The 12430-nt window shown below is 47.9% G+C and overlaps 1 protein-coding gene across 5 annotated transcripts; it reads left to right on the top strand.

The window, feature by feature from the left end:
- The first annotated feature begins 924 nt into the window (after positions 1-924).
- TMEM219 (transmembrane protein 219) lies at positions 925-12002 on the top strand. Of its 5 annotated transcripts, none has more exons than XM_044233281.1 (6): positions 925-982; positions 2036-2234; positions 2314-2503; positions 8475-8704; positions 10114-10283; positions 11901-12002. In XM_044233281.1, exons 2-5 carry the CDS (start codon positions 2070-2072, stop codon positions 10249-10251), a joined length of 723 nt encoding a protein of 240 aa, XP_044089216.1. In that variant the 5' UTR covers positions 925-982; positions 2036-2069; the 3' UTR covers positions 10252-10283; positions 11901-12002. The 5 variants fall into 5 exon arrangements, with proteins under 5 accessions (XP_044089216.1, XP_044089217.1, XP_044089213.1 ...); XM_044233282.1 differs by lacking the exon at positions 925-982 and adding an exon at positions 1017-1032; XM_044233278.1 differs by lacking the exon at positions 925-982 and adding an exon at positions 1041-1588.
- Positions 12003-12430: the final 428 nt, after the last annotated feature.

Raw genomic sequence — 12430 nt, 5'->3', positions numbered from 1 at the left:
GGTCTCTCTCTCTCTCTTTTTTTTAGGATTTTATTTATTTATTTGACACACAGAGATCACAAGTAGGCAGAGAGGCAGACAGAGAGGGGGGGAAAAGCAGGCTCCCTGCTTTGAGAGAGCCCGATGCGGGGCTCCATCCCAGGACTGAGATCATGACCTGAGCTGAAGGCAGCGGCTTAACCCACTGAGCCACCCGGGCGCCCCCCACACTTGGTCTCTTAAGCTTCCCATCAACCAGCGAGGCAGGTGGGTTGAACCCCTTCACCAAACTCAGCTCCCCAAAGGAGCACGGTCATGACTAGCGCAGAGACAGGTACAAAGTTCGGATGTGAACCCCGGGTTCCTGGCTCCTTCATGCGTCCTGCTGTTTCAGGGAAGGTGGACTTTGGTGTTCTCGTCCCTCAGACCTGGGCAGACAGGGAATGAGAGAGCCTGACGGGCAGCGGTAGGAACCTAAGCATTAGGGACTCCCGAAAACCAGGGGACCAAGCGCGAGGTGCAGAGAAAAGCGCAGCCCCAACAGTCTGCAAGGCCAGAGGGTCAGGGCCGGAATTTCGCCCCACCCCGCTCCCCGAGCCGGGCGGACCCCAAATTCAGACCCGAAACCAGGGCGCGGCTGGGCTGTGCGATTGGCGCGGGAGGGGGACGGGCCACCGAAAAATGCCTGCTCCGCGATTCTCGTTCAAACGCCCCCCAGTGTCTCCGGAGTGGGGCTTTACAGCTCTAACAACGTCCCCACAGTCCGCCCCTGTGCCTTCTCCCGCTTCGACTCACCCGCCGCGGAGGACGTTCTTCCCCGCGGCCCCCTCACCGGCTTCCTTCTTGGTACGCCCCCGCCCTGCCTGGGAGGGGCCGGGAAGCCGCCCGCGGGGCCAGCGCGCATGCGACTCCCCGCGGTGGGTGGGGCGAGCACGGGCCCCGCCCCTTCGCTGCTCCACGCGTGACGTCGCGGGGGGCGCCGGCCTCCGCCCGGCTACGAGCGGTGAGAGGGAGCGGCAGGCGGATCCGACGCCGCAGGAGCGGGAAGGGATGGTGCGGGTGTTGAGCTCCTGCAGGAGGGGCTTTGCGGGGCGGAGGGGCGGCCCAGGGGCACCCCCTGCGGCTGGACTCAGGCTCTGCCCTCCGCCTCCGTGCTTTCTCCCCCTCCCCAGATGAGCCGGGACGGGAGGCAGGGCAGGGACTGGGCATTGGGGACGCCTGCATTTCCCTGGAGCCCTCCTCCTCCCCACCCGCCCCATATGTTGATCCCGTCTTCCCGGGGTTCCTTTTCATCAGCCTGTCGCTTCCTGCCTGGGAAAGGGCGCTGCACCTGGAAGCAGAAGACGGGTTTCCGAGCGTGGCCCTGCCACTCCTCTGTGAAAGTCCCCGAATCGCAGTTTCCACGACAGTATTTTTTTGACCTTGCTTGGCCTAGTTTTCAAGTTCAGTATGACACGGTGAAATAGAAAGGAAATGGACATGACTGAGTTCCTGCAAGGCCGAGTACTCTGCAAAACTGCTTTATCTGTCCCATTTCGTCCTTACTATTTGCCGTTCTTTCGCAGACCCCTAAGCTCACAAAGGTTAACTGATTTTTCTCGCATAGCCGGTGAGTGGCGGAGGAGGATGCAGACGGAACCGTTTTTGCTCCCCAGCGAAGTTCTTTTCACCAGACACTCCCTTTGTCTGGGCTGTTGGATGGAACTGTTCCTCAGCCAACCCTTAGCCCCACAACAGCTGCTTCCTGAATTTCTCCCCTTGAGAATTCTCCTTTTGGGTTCCTCTTCCCAACACCGTGTGCTCTGCTTTGCTTCTGCCTTGATTACTTCAGAAATCAGCTACAGCAAACATTTATCAAGTGGTGCAGAGGGCTGAACACTTGGAGTTGAGAGCCCTAGATTCTTGTCCTGGTTCTGCCACTAACGGGCCGGCCGGCCATGTGGCCTTGGGCAAGCCCCTTGTCTTTTTAGTGCTTTAGTTTCCCTTTGAATAGAATGGGTAAGTGCCTTCTGACTGGCAGGCTCTTGTCCAGTTCTCCCCTCCTGTCCTCCAGCAGGCTCTCCGCGGAGGCCCGGACCCTTCTCCTCCCCATGGGCAGCTGCCAGGCAGGGCACAACCTGCATCTCTGTCTGGCCCACCACCCACCTCTGGTCTGTGCCACTTTGATCCTGCTGCTTCTTGGCCTGTCAGGCCTGGGCCTTGGTGGCTTCCTCCTCACCCACAGCACTGGCTTGCGCAGCCCTGACATCCCTCAGGTGAGTACCGTCTTCATCCTTTCCACAAGTCCTTGCTCCTGCTAATCTCACCTGTCTCCCACCTTTCTTTTGCACACAGGACTGGGTCTCTTTCTTGAGATCTTTTGGCCAGCTGACCCTGTGCCCCGTGAATGGGACAGTCACAGGGAAGTGGCATGGGCCTCAGGTCGTGGGCTTACTGACCACCTTGAACTTCGGAGATGGTCCAGACAGGAACAAGACACAGACATTCCAAACTATGGTCCAGGGTAGTCACATGGGATTGAAAGGTGAGCTCAAAGAGGACTGTGGGTTGGGCATCAGAACACTTGGGGCTGGGTTCTGTCTCCGGCTTCTCCAGTCTGGTGACCTTGGACATATCCCAAGGCCTCCGTCGCTTCTGCTGTAGTGAGGGCTACATTCTTTCAGTAACTACAGTGATACCCTGTGGGTTCCCTGTAGGTGTTTTCTCTTTGCCCTTCCAGCTCTGAGGTTCTTTGAGTCTATCCTTGGAGGTGTGATGAGATGGGGTAGATTTGCCCTAATGTTCTTTCTCTTCCTTCTTTATCCCTCTGGCTTACTCCTCTTAGAGGCACCTTCTTGTTCCTCAGGGATGTTCAAGAAACACGTCCTGTTCAGTTAGCCAAGAGCACTGAGTGCCTGCTCTGTTCTTAGCAGAGCTGTGTATGGATGGAGGATGGAGGATACAGGAAAAATTAGACGTCATCCATTCCCACAGAGCTTAGAGTCTTCTGGGAAAATGATCGGGGCGGGGGGCGGTGTCAGTGGATGCCGTTGATTCCTGTGTGGGATTGGGCCTCAGGTTCCTTGTCTGAAATCGGAGAGATGAAAAGGGAGGAGAGAAAGGCGGGACTCTCTGTCTTCCGATGCTATCATTCTAAGATTCTCTTGTGAATTTTGTGGGGGGGCATGCAGGGGAAGGTCTCTAATGTCCAGGTGTACTTCTGTGTGGTCAAAGAGAGTAAAGGAAGGTGTCTGATGCATACAGACTTGAGATAGTTTTTCCTGTTCTTTTTATTTTGTAAATATATGTACCTCAGCTGTATTGAGATAGGATCATATAACAAAATTCACACATTTAAAAGGTACGATTCAGTGACTTTTCGTATCATCCCAGAAGTGTGCAACTACCACCACAATCAATTTTAGAGCACTTCATTCCCTGAAAAGAGATCCTGTACCAGTTAGCAGCTGCTCCCCTTTTCCTCCTAGCTTCCCAGACCCAGGCAACTACTAACTTTTCTTTTTCTGTGAATTTGCTCATTCGGAACATTTCATACAATGTGTGTTGTTTTGTGACTGGCTTCTTTCAATCAGTATGTTTCCAGGGTCCATCCATGTCATAGCACGCATCCGTATTCTGTGTTTCTGTTGCTGAATAACATCCATTGTACGGATATTCCACATCTTATTTATCCATTCATCAGTTGTTTGACATTTGAATTGTTTTTACTTTTTGACTATTACAAACAATGCTGCTGTCAACATTCGCATACAAGATTCTGTGTGATCGTCCATTTTCATTTCTCTTGGGGGAAATAAAATACCAAGAAGTGGAATTCCTGGGTCATATTATAACTATGTGTTTAATCTTTTGAGGAGCTGCCAGACTGTTTTCCAAGGTGGCTGTACCATTTTGTGTTTCCCCCCAGCAGTGTGTGAATTCCAGTTTCTCCATGTCCTTACCAACACTTGTTATTATCTTTTTTTAATTCTAGCCATCCTAGTCATTGGGAAGTAGTATCTTACTGTGGTTCTGATTGACATGGCTAATGATACTGAGCATTTTTTTATGGCTTCTCATTGTCTATCCTCTTTGAGGAAATGTATATTCAGAGTTTTGCCTTTTAAAAAAATTGGATAATTTGCCTTTTAATTATTGAGTTGTATGTTTTCCTAGACACAAGTCTCTCTTTTTTTTTTTTAAGATACTATGTGTTTATTTGACAGACAGAGATCACAAGTAGGCAGAGAGGCAGGCAAAGAGAGAGGGGGGAAGCAAGCTCCCTGCTGAGCAGAGAGCCCAATGAAGGGCTCCATCCCAGGACCCTGGGTCCATGACCTGAGCCGAAGGCAGAGGCTTTAACCCACTGAGCCACCCAGGCGCCCCTAGATACAAGTCTCTTATCTGATGTATGATTTGCACATATTTTCTCCCATTCTCTGGGTTATCTTATTACTTTGTTGATGGTGTTCTTTTTTTTTTTTTTTTTTTTCTGTTAAGATGTTTTTTGAGAGCAAGAGAGAAAGAGAGTACAAGCAGGGGGAGGCAGGGGGCAGAAAGAGAGGGAGAAGGAGACTCCCTGCTAAGCAGCGTGCCCAATGTGGGGCTGGATCCCAGGATTTGGGGATCATGACCTATGCCAAAGGCAGACACTTAACCAACTAGCCACCCAGGCACCCCAAAGTTTTGTTTTGCTTTGTTTTGTTTTTTTAGTTGCTTGTGCTTTTAGTGTCTTGGTTAAGCAGAGCTTTGCCTAACTTCACCTCACGAAGATTTACCCCTATCTTTTCTTTTAAAGTTTTACAGTTTTAACGCTTACATTTAGCTGTAGGATCCATTTCGAGTTCACTTTTGTGAATGGTGTGAGGACGGGGTTCAGCTTTGTTCTTTTGCAAGTGGCTCTCCAGTTGTCCCAGCGTGTTTTGTTGAAAAGACAGTTCTTGGGGCGCCTGGGTGGCTCAGTGGGTTAAAGCCTCTGCCTTCAGCTCAGGTCATGATCTCAGAGTCCTGGGATCGAGCCCCACATCCGGCTCTCTGCTTAGCGGGGAGTCTGCTTCCTCCTCTCTCTCTGCCTGCCTCTCTGCCTACTTGTGATCTCTGTCTGTCAAATAAATAAATAAAATCTTTAAAAAAAAAGAAAAAAAAAAAAGAAAAGACAAGACAGTTCTTTCCTTTGAATAGTCTTGGCACCGTTACTGACAATCAGTTGACCATGGGTGTATATATAGGTTTATTTCTGGACTCTCCGTTCTGTTCCACTGATTTATGTGTCTGTCCTTATGGTAGCTCCATACTCTTAATTACCGCAGCTTTGTATTAAGTTTCAAATCAGAAAATGTGAGTCCTCCAACTTTGGTCTCCTTTTTAAAAATTCTTTCGCTTATTCCAGATCCCTTTAATTCCCATGTGGATTTTAGGATCAGCTTCTCAAGTTCTGCTTCTGCAGACAAGCCCTGTTCTTTTTATAATGGTTAGAAACAGAATAAAAATACGACTGCACTATCTAAGCAATAATTATTGAGCACCTACTATATACCAAGCAAGGGGAATATAGAGACATGTAAGACATGGGCCTTGGCCTCGAGCTGCTTACAAAGTCTAACAAGGATACAGATATGAACAGAAGCAAATACCTTTAAACGTGTGAAGGAGCACACAGGTTACAGTGGGAATACTCAGGAGTCTGTCACGCAGGGTTAGTGAAGAGGCTTTTCCAAGGATTCAGTGCTGGAGCCGAGGCTTGAGGGAGAGTTAGGAGTGTGCTCTTCCAAGCATATGCAAAGGCATGCCGACGGGGACCATAATAGCATGTTTGAGAACTCCAAGGGGTTCAGTTTGAGTGCTGCAGGGGAAGGAGTGTTGAATGAGGGGCAAGAGATGTATTTGAGGAAGCAGACAGAATCCTCTGGAGGGTCTCATGTGCCAAGCTCAGGTAGTTGAACTTTATCTAGTGCATTGGGCAAACTCAAATTTTTGTCAGGAAAATAGTATGAGTTTGTTGCTGTTCTTTGAAAAAGATCACACTCTGTTGGCTGACTGCCTGGTAGAAGTGTGTCCAATGGCAGGAAGACAGGTAGGAGGTGGTTACAATAGAAAGAAGATGAGGACACCCAGACTAAGACAATGCCGTGAAAGAAGGGGACTGATCCTAGAGAGACGTTGACAGTGGGTGGACTTGGTCGATGATTCGATCTGGGGAATGTAGAGAAACAGGGGATCGTTCTCTTGGAAATTTTTTATAGTCATTATGATGTATATATATACACACACAATATATAGACACACATACATACACAGTGGTTTGTATTTCTCTTTTTTCACTTATGACATCAGTTTTTTAGTTTCTGCCTGGTCTGAACATTATTATTTTAATGGATGTACACCAGTGGACCTGTAAAGATCCATTAAGTGGCTGGACCATCATTTGTAACTCTTTCCTAGTGTTAAACATCTTATCGCTTTCCTATTGTGTGTGTGTGTGTGTGTGTGTGTGTGAAACACAATAAACATCTTGGTATACTTGGCATCTTTCTCTTGAATCCTTTCCTTACGATGAGTTTCTATAAATGGTATTACTGAGTCAAAGGGTATGGACCTTTTTTAATAGATTTGTTTTGTTGTGGATTCGGACCACAAAGAAGTATAAAAAGCACACGTAAAAATCCGTCTCACCTCTCCTGCAGTGTCCACAGTTTTGTTTTTTTTTTTAAAGATTTTGTTTATTTGACAGAGAGACACAGTGAACAGCGAGAGAGGGAACACTAGCAGGGGAAGTGGGAGAAGGAGAAGCAGGCAGGAGAAGCAAGGAGCCCGATGCGGGGTTCAATCCTAAGACCCTGGGATCATGACCTGAGCCGAAGGCAGCAGCCTAATGGCTGAGCCACCCGCGTGCCTTCTCAGGCACAGTCTGTACCCATTTAAAATTGTGATAGACACAGCCACATTGTCTTCTAACGGTGGCACTCACTGAGAGTGCCCATTTCCCTACATCTTCAGCAACTCAGTATTTTTATTTATTTATTTTTAAATATTTTATTTATTTATTTGACAGAGAGAACACAAGCAAAGGGAGAAGCAGGCAGAGGAAGAAGCAGGCTCCCCACTAAGCAGGGAGCCCGATGCGGGGCTCGATCCCAGGATCCTGGGACCATGACTGAGCCACCCAGGTGCCCCAGCAACTCTTGTTATTGTCAGTCTTTTTAATTTTTACCAATTTAATGAGCAAAGAAATCGCCTGATTGTTTTCATTTACTTTCTTCTGATTGTTAGTGAGGTTGACTATCTTCTTGTAGGTTTATTGGCCATTTTCATGCCTCCATGAATTTTCTGTTCATATCCTTTGCTCATTTGTCTTTTAAGTTGCTTGTCTTTATGTTTTTGATTTTTAGAAGATCCTTATATATTCTGGATTGTAAACCTTTTTGCCAATTAAATATAGGCATTTTGGGGCACCTGGGTGGCTCAGTCTGTCAAGCATTTAGCTCTTGGTTTTAGCTCAGGTAAGGATCCCATGGGTTATGAGATCAAGTCCCATGGGCTCCTTGCTCAGAGGGTAGTCTGCTTGAAGAGTTTCTCCTGCTGCCCCCCCCAATAAATAAATCTTTTTTTTTTAAGATTTTATTTATTTATTTGACAGAGATCACAAGTAGGCAGAGAGGCAGGCAGAGGTGGTGGGGGTGGTGGGGAAGCAGGCTCTCCACCGAGCAGAGAGCCCAATGTGGGGCTCAATCCCAGGACTCTGAGATCATGACCTGAGCTGAAGGCAGAGGCTTAACCCACTGAGCCACCCAGGTGCGCCCCCCCCCCAATAAATAAATCTTTACCAAAAATGGATAGGTATTTTTATCCATTCTGTTACTTTTTTTTTTAATTACCTTTCATCTTTGAGAAGCCTTCAACTGTTACGGAGTTAAGTTTATTGCTCTCATTCTTTACTCGGGCTTGTAGGTCTTGTGTCTTTTTTAGGAAGGCCTTCTCCACTGTAAACTTAGAAAATATTCTTCTGAATTTTCTTTGGGTTTTGTTTTGTTTAATTTGTATAGGTCTCTAGCACATCTGGACTTTATTTTATGGTATGAGATGAGTCTGACTCCCCACCTCCATGGAAATTGTCCCAAGGGCATTGACTAAATAGACCATCCTTTCCCTGCTAATTTGAAATGGGATGTGAACCTTTTCATGGATTTTGGTACCTACGAGGAAACTGCTTTCTTAAAAGGGACAGACTCCTTTATATAGACTGACATTGGCAGTGTGTATCTGCCCCAGTTTCACTGCAACTTCGTGAGCACTGGCAGGATTGTTTTACTGATTGTAAGCAAAGTTAATTTTTTGTTTATACGGATACATAGTTATTGTTATTTCTTATTGAGCCAGTGATAGTGTACAGAGTACATTACTGAATGCCAAAACAGCTGGTACTGAAGGAAGCCTTAGAAATGAATGGAAGTCTGAAGATAAATAGCTTCCACCCCGCTCTCCAACTTCTTCCACTGCCTCTCCTGTGCCTCTCGCAGGATCTTCTGCGGAAGAGCGGGTCCTCATTACTGCCAGAGTGACCACAGAAAGGACCCCAGGAACGTGCCTGTATTTTAGTGCTGCTTCAGAAATCCTGCCCTCCAGCCCACCGCCCCTCTCCTGCTCAGAGGAGGGAACAGCAAATGCCACCTTGAGTCTTCGGACGACTGAGGAGTGTGTCAGCGTCTGGAGCCACGAAGGCCTTGTGCTTACCAAGCTGCTCACCTCGGTAAGAGCCTCGGGTTTTTGGGATTTCATACGCTGCCGGCTGAACGCTCTGCCTTGAAGGCCACTGGGGGCAGTTTTACCTAATAGAAGAGGCACAGGCTCTTTAATTTTGCCCCAGAGGCTGTGTGACCTTGAGCAAGCATCTGAGCCTCTCTGAGCCTCAGCATCCTCCTCTGTAAAATGGAAAACACGATACTATCTCCTGATGCCAACAAATAAAGATGAATGGGAATGAATGTCAGGTGCCCAGTACAACGCCTGCTACGTCACAGAGATTGGATGAGTGAGAGCTATTACTATTAACGATTGTCTTTAAACAGAATAAAATATGATCTCCACCTTAAAGGAATGCAGAAGCTGTAATGAGAGGCTGACCGGGCTAATCGCCATCATAGAGATGTTATTCAAACACAGAGTAAGGAGCAATTAACCCTAACTTGAACATTTATGGAGAGTGCTTCACAGAGAAGGTGGCATTTAAGAAAGAGAATTGTATACAGTAGTTTACAATGTACAAAGTGCTTTCAGGTTCATTATCTCATTTGATCTTAAAACAGCCTTTTGAGGTAGCTGTTATTATCCCATTTTACAGACGAGGAAACAGGCTTAGAGAGAGGGAGTGAATTGCCCCAGGCCACATAGCTGGTTAAGTGGCAGACCTGGGATTACAACCTGTGCCTTCTGACTGCAGTCCCAGGCTGTATCTGCCCTTTCAGGGTGACCCTGGAGGAGGAGGAAGATGTGGGCAGAGAATGCAATAGAGGGGATTCTGGAGAGGGTACATAAATTCCAGGCCAAAGGACCCGCATGAGCACAGGCCTAGAGATTGAAGTGTCTGGCCTTCAAGGGCACTCCATGAGGAGGGGCTTAGGAAAGACTGAGGGGAAGAGACAAGAGAGAGGCAGGGGCCTTATTGTGAGGCTCCGTAACTTGAGGCTAGAACACTATGACTTAATGCTGCAGGCCATGGGGGCCACTGATGCTGGGTGAGAGGGAGCGACTGAGCAGAGAGACAGTTAGGAGGCTGCTGCGTGCTTTTCCCTCACATGTGCAAAGATCCCAGCGAGGCACACCATTCGGGAGCTTAAACCAGGAAAACACTGGTTTCCAGACCTAGCCCTGCTCGAGCATATTAAAATGGCAGCAGTGAACTTTCCTATCTCGTGGAGACATTAGAGCGGCTCGCTTCGATGATTGGGTGAGAAAGCAGTTCATAGACCATTGAGACTATTAGCTTGTACGGAAATTACATTTTCCATTTGGTTGCTCCTTGGATATAGAGAGCTCTCTCCCCCCACAGGGGCTCTTCTCTATAGCTCTTGGCCCCGGGGATAAAATATCTTCCCAGGAGAAGATTCTCCACCCTCCCTCCCTCGCATTCATTCCTCCTTTCCCTTTGCCCGTCCTTAGGAGGAGCTGGCTCTGTGTGGCTCCAGATTGCTTGTTTTGGGCTCCTTCCTGCTTCTCTTCTGTGGCCTTCTCTGCTGTCTCACGGCTGTGTGCTTCCACCCCCGCCGGGAGTCCCACTGGTCTAGAACCCGGCTCTGAGGGCGCTGGCCTAGTTCCCATCTTGTTCTCAGGTAAGGTTCTTTGCCCCAGTCCTGTGGGAGTAGGGGATGGGGTAGACGTGGCAATTATAACTGAGATAGGGTCATTCGTAAACAAAGTGGTTTTACTTATTTCTGAACTTGATGTTCATACTCTTTTGTGACCGCCTTCGTTCGGTTAACATGCGGACTTCGAGATTCATCCGTAGCTGTAGTTCATATCCAAGCTTTCTGGCAACAGTGGTGAGTTAACAGGATTCAGATCTGAGGATGCATCCTGGATATGAATTCTGTTTATTTTGCTTTTGTCCTGAATCCTGATACCCAGTTTAATGATGCAAATTTTGTAAAACTCACCTTGAACAGGATAAAAGGATTGATGACGCCCATCTACTAGGCACAAAGTATGTGCCAAAGCGTTTTACATACACTTTCTCTTTTCCATCAGCCTTCCTTGCATTTAGAAAAAGTTGAGTTTGCTAACAGTCTTTGGAGGAACACACCTAACAAAGGTGGCAGTGGACGGGGAACATTTTGGCTAACTAGGCATGTGTCCTCTCATTAAGGAAAGAATATTTCTATCAGAAGTCTCACTCTGTCAGGTGGAAGTCATATAATTTGAGAGTTATCTGTTGTACACCCAGCTCTTAAACTGTTCTCAGCTTCAATAAGTAGCTGCTGTACCCTAGGAGATAGCCACGGGAGAAGCAGAAACAGCCCAAGCCCAGGGAAGGGCTCTGGACAGAGGAACTGGATGCTCAAGATCCACATTGCTAATTTTGCTCAGGGCTAGGCTCCACCTACTTGGGATAGGAGATAGTGGAACCCTCATAGCTTTCCTTAGATCTGAGTGGACTGGGAAGTGAAGGCTTTCTGGCTCCTAGCAGATCCTGGGGATCTGAAGGGGCCCGCCCAGTTGGGATGAGTGCTTGTACCCATCTGTAGTCACTACTTCCTCTGCTCCTTCCTCACTCTTTTTTTTTTTTTTAAAGATTTTATTTATTTGACAGAGAGAAAGAGATCACAAGTAGGCAGAGAGGCAGGCAGAGGGATGGGGGGGGAGGAGAGAGCCTGATGTGGGACTCGATCCCAGGACCTCTGGGACAATGACCTGAGCCACCCAGGCACCCCCTTCCTCATTCTTTACAGCTATCCCAGAGCTTCCCCCAAGAGCCCTCTAATCTGTCCTGTTTGTTTTTTCATTTAAGATTTGTATTTATTTATGTGTGAGACAGAGAGGGAGAGGGAGAGCACACATGAGTAGGGGGAGAAGCAGAGGCGAAGGGAGAAGCAGACTCCCCACTGAGCAGGGACCCCCCCCCCCAGGGAGGCTTGATCCCAGGACTCCAGGATCATGACCTGAACTGAAGGCAGATGCTTAACCAACTGAGCCTCCCAGGCACCCCTCTGCCCTGTTTTTTTTTTTTTTTTAAAGATTTTATTTATTTATTTGACAGACAGAGATCACAAGTAGGCAGAGAGGCAGGCAAAGAGAGAGGAGGAAGCAGGCTCCCTGCTCAGCAGGGAGCCTGATGCGGGGCTTGATCCCAAGACCCTGAGATCATGACCTGAGCCGAAGGCAGAGGCTTTAACCCACTGAGCCACCCAGGCGCCCCATCTGCCCCTGTTTTTAATCTTCTTTTTCTCCAGGTGTGAATCAACTTCTCCAGACTTTGTTCTAAGTTGGAAGAAATGTTACCAAAAAATGGAGAGCGGGAATGTGGGGGAAAATAAAAGGCTTTTTTGCCCAGTGTTGCCCTGGTGTTTATTGGGGATTGGGTTGAGGTGGGAATTTCAGGGTAGACAGGTTTGGGGGACTTTTCCTTGTTGAGTCTTCAGTTTGGGGTACAAGCTGGCATAAGGCATGGATTACTGCAGCTCTGTCCTCTGTTATGACTTGCCTTTGGAAAACACTGGGTTTTAGTCGCAGCTGTGCCACCTTGTGTCTTGTTTTCTTCTATGAAAGAAAATCAATAGTTCCAACTAGTTGAGAGAATCAGGTGGGTATGGTCATGGGCATGCTTTGACATAAATGCTGTGTGACCTTGAGCAGGTCATGCAATTGTGAAAGGCCTGCTTCCTGAGGGATTTGACAGACTGAGTTTTCCCAGCAAAGAGTCCTCAAACTTGGGAGCCCACGTCCTGGCTGTGCGGTTACTAACCAGAGCAGTCCATTTTCC

This window comes from Neovison vison, chromosome 14 (genome assembly GCF_020171115.1).
Source record: "Neovison vison isolate M4711 chromosome 14, ASM_NN_V1, whole genome shotgun sequence".
NCBI lineage: Eukaryota > Metazoa > Chordata > Mammalia > Carnivora > Mustelidae > Neogale > Neogale vison.
Note: the sequence above shows the minus strand (reverse complement) of the source record. Positions and strands in the feature narration are given on the sequence as shown.